Consider the following 10,760-nt stretch of genomic DNA (forward strand, 5'->3'; position numbering starts at 1 on the left):
GGTGAAAGTGGGCACCCTTGTCTTGTTCCTGTCCTCAGAGGGATGGCTTTCAGCTTTTGTCCATTGAGTATGATGTTGGCTGTGGGTCTATCATATATGGCCTTTATTATGTTGAGGTACTTTCCTTCTATACCCATTTTACTGAGGGTTTTTATCATAAATGGGTGTTGGATCTTGTCGAATGCTTTCTCTGCGTCTATTGAGATGATCATGTGGTTTTTGTTTTTCATTTTGTTGATGTAGTGTATCACGTTGATTGACTTGCGGATGTTGAACCATCCCTGTGTCCCTGGTATAAATCCCACTTGATCATGGTGTATAATCTTTTTGATGTATTGCTGTAATCGGTTTGCCAAAATTTTGTTGAGGATTTTTGCATCTATGTTCATCAGTGATATCGGCCTGTAGTTCTCCTTCTTTGTGTTGTCCTTGTCAGGTTTGGGGATCAGAGTGATGTTGGCTTCATAGAATGTGTTAGGGAGTTCTCCATCTTTCTCAATTTTCTGGAACAGTTTGAGGAGAATAGGTATTAAGTCTTCTTTGAATGTTTGGTAGAATTCTCCAGAGAAGCCGTCTGGTCCTGGACTCTTGTTTTTGGGGAGGTTTTTGATTACCGTTTCTATTTCCTTACTTGTGATTGGTCTATTCAGATTCTCCATTTCTTCCTGATTCAGTTTGGGGAGATTGTAGGAGTCTAGGAATTTGTCCATTTCTTCCAAGTTGTTCAATTTGTTGGCATATAGTTTTTCATAGTATTCTCTTATGATCTCTTGTATTTCATTGGTATCTGTTGTGATTTCTCCTCTGTCATTCCTGATTTTGTTAATTTGCGCTTTCTCTCTTCTTTTCTTGGTGAGTCTGGCTAGGGGTTTGTCAATTTTGTTAATTCTTTTGAAGAACCAACTCTTTGTTTCATTGATCCTTTCTATTGTCTTTTTTGTTTCAATATCGTTTATTTCTGCTCTTATTTTTATTATTTCCCTCCTTCTACTGACTCTGGGCTTTGTTTGTTCTTCTTTTTCTAGTTCTGTTAGGTGTCGTTTGAGGTTGCTTACGTGAGCTTTTTCTTGTTTAGTGAGGTGAGCCTGTATTGCGATGAATTTCCCTCTTAGGACTGCTTTTGCTGCGTCCCAAATGATTTGGTATGTCGTGTTCTCATTTTCATTTGTCTCCAGATAATATTTGATTTCTTCTTTAATTTCTTCAATGATCCATTGTTTGTTGAGAAGCGTGTTGTTTAGTCTCCACATTTTTGCACCTTTCTCTGCTTTTTTCTTGTAGTTGATTTCTAGTTTAATAGCGTTATGATCAGAAAAGATGCTTGATATTATTTCAACTCTCTTGTATTTATTGATGTTTGCTTTGGTTCCCAAAATATGGTCAATCCTTGAGAATGTTCCATGTGCACTTGAGAAGAATGTGTAACCTGCTGTTTTTGGATGAAGTGTTCTATATATATCTATTAAGTCCATCTGGTCTAATTTTTCATTTAATTCTATTATTTCCTTGTTGATTTTCTGTCTGGATGTTCTGTCCATTGGTGTTAATGGTGTGTTGAGGTCCCCTACTATTATTGTATTGTTGTTGATGTCTTCTTTTAGTTCTATTAAGAGTTGCTTTACAAATTTTGGTGCTCCTGTGTTGGGTGCGTATATATTTATAAGTGTTATGTCTTCTTGGTGGAGAGTCCCTTTTATCATTATATACTGTCCCTCTTTATCTTTCTTTATCTGTTTTGCTTTGAAATCTACCTTGTCTGATATTAGTATAGCGACACCTGCTTTCTTTTGTTCATTATTAGCTTGGAGTATTGTTCTCCATCCCTTCACTCTGAGTCTGTGTTTGTCTTTGGGGCTGAGGTGTGTTTCCTGGAGGCAGCATATTGTTGGATCTTGTTCTTTGATCCATCCTGCCACTCTGTGTCTTTTGATTGGGGAGTTCAATCCGTTTACATTTAGAGTGATTATTGAGACGTGGGGGCCTACCACTCCCATTTTGTGTCTTGTTTTCCGGTTTTTTTCAGTTTCCTTTGTTTCTCGTCCCATGGTTTAATCTGTTCTGATGTAGAGCTGCTACTCTCTGTTGTTGTCCTTCTACTTATCTCCTCTGCTCTTGGTTTTGTAGCCCCTTTCCTTTTTTGGATTTTTCAGGAATGAGGGTTTTCCTGAGGATTTCCTGAAGAGGAGGTTTTGTGGCAATGAACTCCCTTAATTTTTGTTTATCTGGGAAAGTTTTTATTTCTCCATCGTATTTGAAGGATATTTTCGCTGGGTAGAGAATTCTCGGCTGTAGATTTTTGTCCTTCAGAATTTTGAATATATCATTCCACTCTCTTCTAGCCTGTAAAGTTTCTGCTGAGAAATCTGCTGATAGCCTGATGGGGGTTCCTTTGTAGGTTAGTTTCTTTTGCCTGGCTGTAAAAATATGGAACGCTTCACGAATTTGCGTGTCATCCTTGCGCAGGGGCCATGCTAATCTTCTCTGTATCGTTCCAATTTTAGTATATGTGCTGCCGAAGCGAGCACTCTGTATTGGTTTCTATACAGTAGATGAAGCAACCACCTTTCCCAGTCTTGAAAGAGTGGCCTCATGTAGGAGATAAATCTTGTTGTTGAACCCTGCCCCAGCTCTTTGCTGTCTCTCACATCCTTGTACTTGTCCAAGCAGCCTGTGATATCTTTGATAGCTCCCACTAGTTGAAGATGTGCTGAGACCTGTCAGTGTCCCTAAAGGGAAGATCTCAGCACCTAGATTCTAGCTGATTGGAAGGTAGGCCCTAAGACTGCAGCTTATAAAAGTATGAAAATGTATACAGTCCTGTGGGACCACAAGTGTAAGCCTTGCTGGCCACACCAAATCCATGTGATCTGGTGGTGTCCCCTGGGTGACAGCCACAAAAACCAGGTCACCAGACATAAAACTGGGGCACCAGACTCATGTAAAGCTCTCCTCCATCTAGAGATGGAGCATGGCAGAGGGAGAGCTCTCTCTAGAGTGTTCCAGCAGGCTCCTAGATGTGTGTGTTGAGTTAGATACCTGCCCCTCAGGCCATGCTTTAGTATAAGCAGGTGAGCCTCCTTCACTTTTAGTCTGGGCATGACTGGCTGCTTCTGAGGTGGGTCCTGGGGTATATGGGTCCAAGCACGTGGGCCCTTTAAGAGTTGGTCCTCGGATCACTTTATTCTTTATCCTCTGCACAGTAATACACAAGTGCTTCGGGTTACGCCCCTCCTCATTTCAGGGAAAGTGCTCTTGAATCACTAGCTAAATCATTTCTATCATTTCTATCCCACAGGTTCGTTGACTTAACTAAAATATATATCAGTCTCTCCAATCTACTCAAACTGTGTGTTTTTGAAAATCATATATTCAAGGGAGGCAGTATCAGGGAGTAATTAAGATGGGGGGCTCTTGGGTCAGATTGCCTTGGCTTAAAGCTAAGCTCAATACCTTAACAAATGTGTAGAGTTGGAAAAGTTACTCAACTTCTCCATGCCTCAGTAAAATGAGTTAAGAAAAATATCCAATAGGTAGAGTTGTTATGCAGTGAAATGAAAAAAAAGGGTAAGTTTCTTTGAACAGTGTATAGCACATATTAAACACTCAATAAATGTTATCTCTTTATTAGTCTATTTGTCTTGCATCTTCCTGAGTCATGAGGAACTGAGTCAGGTGAGTCTTTTATGGTTCAGCATTGAGGAAATTCCTCATTCGAAACGGATAAAAAACACCATCTGGGCTTTCATTTTGTTTAAATAAAAGAAAAAACTCTGACTCTCCACCCCCACCACAAGGAGGTCTGATATTTCAATTTCTATATTCTATATTCTTAGACTTCCCCTCCCCCCACTGCCCTCACCAAAAGCAAGGTGAAGCCTAAATAAAGTACTCATTTCATCAGCATAGCTGCAATCCCAGTGCTGATCACAGCATTTCTTGGCTGTAACTCCATATTTCCATAAAAATGGACAGAGACCATGATGACAGCCAATATTTATTAAGCACAATTATGTACAGCATCTACTATGTACTGGGCACAGTTCTAGTGCTTTACATGTATGATTTCACATCGTCATAAAAACAATCCCACGAAAAAACTAAGGTTACCTACTTTGTCCAAGACCGCTCTGCTGCTAAATGGTGGAGCCTAGACTGCTACACTTCTGCTCTCTCCAAAAATCTGCTACCTCTGCCATAGTGTGGAGTGTTTTACAAATCAAATAAAAATCAGAAAGTACCAGCTCCTTTAACTAGAGCTCTCCATTGCTGATGGGAGTGTAAATTGATATCACACCTTTGGAAAACAACCTGGCATTATATACTAAAGGTGAATGTAATACGCGCTCTATGTCTCAGCAATTCCATTCTATTTCTAGATATGATCCCTGGAGCAGCAGTTCTCAAACTTTTTGGTCTCAGGTCCCTATTACACTCTTAAAGGTTGTTAAGAACCCCAAAGAGTTTTTGTTTATAAAGGCTATGTCTATCAATATTTCTTATATTAGAAATTATAACTGAGACGTTTTAAGAACTTTTACTTGTTTTTTTTTTTAAAAGATTGGCACCTGAACTAACAACTATTGCCAATCTTCTTTTTTTCCTGGTTTTTCTCCCCAAATCCCCCCAGTACATAGTTGTATATTTTAGTTATGGGTCCTTCTAGTTGTGGTGTGTGGGACACTGCCTCAACATGGACTAATAAGCAGTGCCATGTCCCCGCCCAGGACCCGAACCAGCAAAACCCTGGGCCGCTGAAGCAGAGTGTGCGAACTTAACCACTTGGCCACAGGGCCGGCCCCAGAACTTTTACTTTTAATTCACTTAAAATAACAATAATGGGGCTGGCCCCGTGGCCGAGTTGTTAAGTTCGCGCGCTCCGCTGCAGGCGACCCAGTGTTTCGTTGGTTCGAATCCTGAACGCGGACATGGCACTGCTAGTGAAACCACGCTGAGGCAGCGTCCCACATGCCACAACTAGAAGGACCCACAACAAAGAATATACAACCATGTATGGGGGTGCTTTGGGGAGAAAAAGGAAAAAAAATAAAATCTTAAAAAAAAATAACAATAATAATCACATTACATGTTAGCAGAGATAACATATTTTTATGAAGAATAGCTATATTTTCCAATACAAAATAATGAGATGAGTGGTATTGTTTTACATTTTTACAAATCTCTTTTATACTTGGCTTGAAGAAAAACAGCTGGTTTCTCATCTGCTTTTGCACTCAGCTGATTGTGATATAGGGCTTTCGTTGAAGTATTTGAAGAAGAACTGGTCTCACACAGATATATACAGATCTTCCTCAGCTTACAATGGGGTTCATCTGGATAAACGCATTGTAAGTTGAAAATATCTTAAGTCAAAAGCGCATTTAATACATCTAAGCTACTGAACATCACAGCTTAGCCTAGCCTAGCTTAAACATGCTTAGAACACTTACATTAGCCTATAGTTGGGCAAAATCATCGAACACAAAGCCTATTCTATAAAAAATGTTGAATGTCTTTCATGTAATTTATTTAATACTATACTGAAAGTGAAAAACAGAATGGTTGTACAGGTACAGAATGCTTGTAAGTGTATCCGTTGTTTATACTAATGATCACACTGCTGACAGGGAGATGCAGCTCACTGCCACTGTCCATCAGAGAGGAAGGATTGTACTGCATATCACCAACCTGGGAAAAGATCAAAATTTAAAATTTGACGTACAGTTTCTACTGAATGCATATCACTTTTGCACCATGGTAAAGTCAAAAAATCATAAGTTGAACCATCATAATTCAGTGACCATCTGTAGTTGGGAAATGGAGCATTTTGTGGACCTCCTGAAAGGGCCTCAGGGACCCCCTCAGGGAGTCTTCACACCATACTTTAAAAATTGCTGCCCTTTTGGGGCCAGCCCCATGGTCAAGTGGTTAAGTTTGCATGTTCTGTTTCAGCGGCCTGGGGTTTGCCAATTCAGATCCTGGGCATGGACCTACACACAGCTCATCAAGCCATGCTGTGGCAGCATCCCACATAGAAGACTAGAATGACTCACAACTAGGTTACACCACTATGCACTGGGGCTTTGGGGAGGAAAAAAAAGGAAGACGATTGGCAACAGATGTTAGCTCATGGCCAATCTTCCTCACCAAGAAAAGCAGCAACAAATATCTTTTTAAAAAATATTTGAGGAGAGTTCATTATAATAAAACTGACAAGAAAATTTGGTTATTTCTGTGACATACATTTTAAAATTATGACTGATATGTTATACCAGGACATATCAGATTTTTAGAAATTTTATACAAATATACCATAAGGAAAGTTTAGCATCACTTCTTGTTTGAAAATGCTTTCCATGCAATTTAACATACCAAATAAGCTTAATTAGTTTAATATCTTCCTTTCATAAGGAGAGAGGACATATCTTTTGAGATGTTCCGAGGACCATCTAGAAAATCCCAAAGTTAGTTTGAGGTCAACAAGACTTCATTTAGAATTTGATTTGGGAGAAGCTTGTTAAAAATACCAAAAGATTTAAAACACTTGGTTAAATAGGATTATAGGTCACTGTGAAACAATAGTTAGTTATTAATTTAACCAAAGTGACAAACACTTCAAAGGTAAATACAGAAAAGTTACATAGTTGCAAAAAACTTAGCTCTTTTAGTAGAGAAGATTCAGTTTATTAAATAATCAAAGACTTGATAAAGACAACATGGAGCACAGGAAATTATTTTGATAAAATACAGAATCTTTGTTTTCTAGGCAGCTTACTCAAAAGGTAAAGAAAAATTCCTCACATTCCCATCAAGAATAGACCAAGGGCCAGCCCGGTGGTACAGTGGTTAAGTTTGCATGTTCCACTTCGGCAGCCCAGGGTTTGCCAGTTTGGATCCTGGGTGCAGACCTATACACCGCTTGTCAAGCCATGCTGTGGCAGGCACCCCACATATAAAGTAGGGAAAGATGGGCACGGATGTTAGCTCAGGGCCTGTCTTCCTCAGCAAAAAGAGGAGGATTGGCAGCAGATGTTAGCTCAGGGCTAATCTTCCTCAAAAAAGAAGAATAGACCAATAGTCCAAGAAAACTTTGTGCTTTTATCAGATAAAAGGAAATTGTTTCAGTTTTACATAAATATATTATTGATGTTAAAATTTGTTTTTCTTTAAGCCAATTAAATAGAACTCTTAGAAAATAATTTTGGCAATGCCCTCTGGAGCTAGAAAAGCATCACATAGACATAATATACATCCATATACACACTTAAACATACAGACTGGAAACAAATAGAGAGCCCATAGCTTTCATTCCAAAACACGTGAACACTCCAAATTCCGCAAGAGGCAATACAGTGTAGTTGTGAAATCACAGACTAACACCAGACTGCCTAGATGCAAATCAGCTCCCCTACTAACTCATAGGATTTTGAGCAAGTTACTTACCTTCTCTGTACCTCAATGTCCTCCTTATTGGAATGGGGATAATATAAGATATACATCATAGAGTTGTTATGAAGATTAAACAAGTTTATCTATACAAAGTACTAGAAGGGTTCCTAGCTATTTGAGTTGTACTCATGGGATTTTAATTTCTGGAGGTGACTGAATGATGACATGGAGAGGCTAATGCCATTGAAAGAAGTCTTTATGACTTACATTTTCTGAGAGGAGGAGGCACACCAGATAACGCAGGGCCACAGGGGAAGCACCATTGTTGATCAGGAGGCAGAAAAGAGTGAGGGGGGAAACCTGACCTGGAGCTTTTTATGTTTTCCATGGGAAAGGCAAGGCAGGGCAGGGGAACTGCTTAGAGATTTGCTAGTTTGAATAATTCTGGTGGGCTCTGGGCTATAGGGGTGGTCTCTAGTTGTCTGGTACCTGGCCCTGGGTGATTTACGGCAGGGGAAATATTGGCTTGGTGTGGGAAAGTTTCATAAAGGAGGTGGTTGGGGGTATGGACTTGAGATTGGTTAGTTTGTGTATGAAAAGCATGCTTTCAGGCAAGTTGGGAATTAGCTAGCTCTGAGAGGGGCAGTCTCTCCTCAGCCAGTTAGGCCCCTCAAGATGTCAAAACATCATAAAATATTAAAAATATGCTTAATACACTAGCCCATGGAAAGTGCTGCCTAGGTGCTAGCTACTCTTCTGCCGCAGATACTGAGCCTTGTAAGAAGTTAAATACGAGAAGATTTCAGATGAAGCTCAGTGTGAAAGTTTGAGTTGCTTTTGCTTTACAGGTGGCAGAAAGCTAGGAAGCTTAGAAAAACTCCTGCCCAGAATTTTTCTGTTGGTTTGTGTCTCCCCTGGTTCTGGCAAGCTCTACTCCAACTCTAGTTCCTGACACCGTCCTGTTGATTTAGTGAACAACTGCTTGAGCTAAAGGTGATACCTCTTTGTGTCTGCTCACCTTTTGGTTTTCATGGAAACCAACGTGGGGATATGCTAGACTACATTCTTGCTTTGACAATGGCACTAAAGCCTTTATGACGCAAATCAGCAAGCTTTAAATAAGATAATACTAAACTAGTGCCACCAACCCAGACTAACCAAAGACTGAAAAGTGTAGAGGTGGGTGTGAACAAAACATGTTAATAGTGTACAGTATCCGGGAGATGTGGTGGAGAGCTGTAGAAATACAATCCTGAGGTAATGGTTATATCGGTTCTTGTGACACCTTCTGAAAAGCCTTCAACCTTGATCAACAGCTCATTTTATTTGGCCCAGCTTTTAGGGCCTAACTTGCTTTGTAGGTTGGTACATGCCTTGCAAATTAAAGCTCTCACTAGGTCGTCCTTGACCTCATGAACAAGAAGTTTTTGTTTTGTTTTGTTTTGTTTTTTAAGGTAGAAATGCAGATATTTTCTTTATTGTAAAGACAGCAGTTACAAAAGAGAAGTAATAAATATGATGTTAGGAATTACTTTTCAAAATACAACCAACCCCTGCATTCGTGAGCAATCCCAAGAACTCACAACATACAAAAATTTGCGCTGGGAGTGGGAACACCTTCACCCCAACGCCTGGGAGCAGACGTTGGAAACTCGCTAGATGATGAGGGTAGTCATGACTCGGGGGATTTTGAAAGGCTCTGGATTTGTCCCTTGGGAGTGTCAGGGATCTACTGTAATATAATTTGCATAGAATCATGTAGAACAGAAATTCTTCTATTCATTAATATTACTTCTAAGTATTCTTTCATTCTTACAGTTAAGTAGCACAGTGTTTAAGAGTAGAAAAAAAGGCTGAAAAGGGAAGATATGAATGGAGGGGGATGAAGAGGGTAGAGGATATGGGGGTTGCTAAGAGGACAGGAGAAAGGTGATGGGAAGAAACAGAACTTCCCATCTTTTCTCTATTGTGTGTCATCTCGGTGGCATGCCACGCCCCCTGTTGGAGAGAGGGCAGTGGTCCAGCCTGGCTCCCCTTAAACCTCACCATCATCAAAGGACAGAAGAAGATGCAAAAGCAATTGACAGAACCAGGCTAAGCATGAGAATAAGGAAACTGAATGAGAAACAAAGAGGAGGCGGATGTGCCAGAGAGAGGTGCAGAGAATAATTACCCAAGGACACAGGCAGCATTTAGCATCATAGCCCTCCAGGGACTGTCTTCTCTGAGGACCACCAAAGAAGGAAGTATCTGTACAAATTATCCCAGCAGGCCACTCTTCAACGTGGAATGGTAAAGGGCCAAGGCACAAGTAGAGGGTGCCAAGTAGAGGCACGTTCTGGCTACAGAGAAGGACAGAGGCAGGTGGGCAGGAGAGAGAGGCGAGGGGGCTGTTGGCTCATCCTAGGACCGTCAGGGAGGGGCTCCCACTCTGGGATGAGAGCCATCTCCTGTCACCCCTATGAGGCTAAGGAGTTTGCATTGGGCAATGGGTGCGGAGGCTGGTTAGGGTGACGGGTCAGCAGGAGTGAGGATGCCTGGCCAGCTCTCGCAGCTGGGGCATCCGTGAGGCACAGCTGTGGACGGAGGTCAAGGTTGCCTGACTATGCACTGAAAGCGGCCTTGAGTTCTCAGAAGGCCGCCTGGAGGAGCCTCCTCTTCTCTTCCTCCTGCTTCCTCTCATCTTGTTCGGCTTTTAGCTCAGCTTCAAACTTACTGGCAGAGGACAAGGCTTGGACCTTGGCTTCAAAGAGGTCCTTGGCACCTTTGACGCCCTCCAGGGCAACATTGATTTCGGAGAGCTTCGCCAGCGCCATCAGCCCGCTATCCTCCTGGAGCTCCCCTGCTGCGGCCTTGTGGAATATGAGCAAGAACTCACGGAAGCTGAGTTTGCCGTCAAAGTCTTCGTCCACCTCCTTGATCATGCTCTTCAGGCCCAGGTGGGTCTGGGGAGCCTCCAGCTTCTCCATCATCAGCTTCAGTTCCATCAGGTCGATGAAGTTGTCCTGTCCAGCATCGTACAGTTTGAACATGTTCTCCAGGTCCTTGATAAGGCGGCGGCTGAACTCTGGGAACTCAGTGTCGGGGTTGAAGACCTTGCAGCGGCAGGGCCATGCCACGCCCTCGTTGATGTCCAGCCATCGGCTCAGCTTTGCGCTCAGCTTGGCATCGGTGCTGGCCAGGGGTACACAGGCGGCCAGTTTGGGCTCCGGCTCCGGGGCCGCCACGGCGTGGGGCGCAGGCTGGGGGCCGCCCTCCCAGAAGTTTTATAAGCAGTTGAACAAGTGGTCAAAGTGGAATGGAGATGAATAGATTAATTTGAGAATTTTTTCAAAAGGTACCTGTCGGGGGTGGCCCCATGACGTAGTGGTTAA

General features: G+C 41.9%; 1 protein-coding gene and 1 non-coding gene across 2 annotated transcripts; both read right to left on the reverse strand.

The window, feature by feature from the left end:
- Positions 1-2,418: 2,418 nt before the first annotated feature.
- Positions 2,419-2,525, reverse strand: LOC124225900 (U6 spliceosomal RNA). Its single transcript, XR_006885123.1, has one exon. It is a non-coding gene; the product is annotated as a U6 spliceosomal RNA (small nuclear RNA).
- A 7,460-nt stretch (positions 2,526-9,985) lies between these two features.
- On the reverse strand, positions 9,986-10,486 carry LOC124225352 (EF-hand domain-containing protein D1-like). Its single transcript, XM_046637972.1, has one exon. It carries the CDS (start codon positions 10,416-10,418, stop codon positions 10,017-10,019), a length of 402 nt encoding a protein of 133 aa, XP_046493928.1. The 5' UTR covers positions 10,419-10,486; the 3' UTR covers positions 9,986-10,016.
- Positions 10,487-10,760: the final 274 nt, after the last annotated feature.

Source organism: Equus quagga, chromosome 14 (genome assembly GCF_021613505.1).
Source record: "Equus quagga isolate Etosha38 chromosome 14, UCLA_HA_Equagga_1.0, whole genome shotgun sequence".
Lineage (NCBI taxonomy): Eukaryota > Metazoa > Chordata > Mammalia > Perissodactyla > Equidae > Equus > Equus quagga.

Coding starts and splice junctions, on each gene's coding strand:
- LOC124225352 (XM_046637972.1), bottom strand. CDS start 10,418: ATGTTCAAACTGTACGATGCTGGACAGGACAACTTCATCGACCTGATG.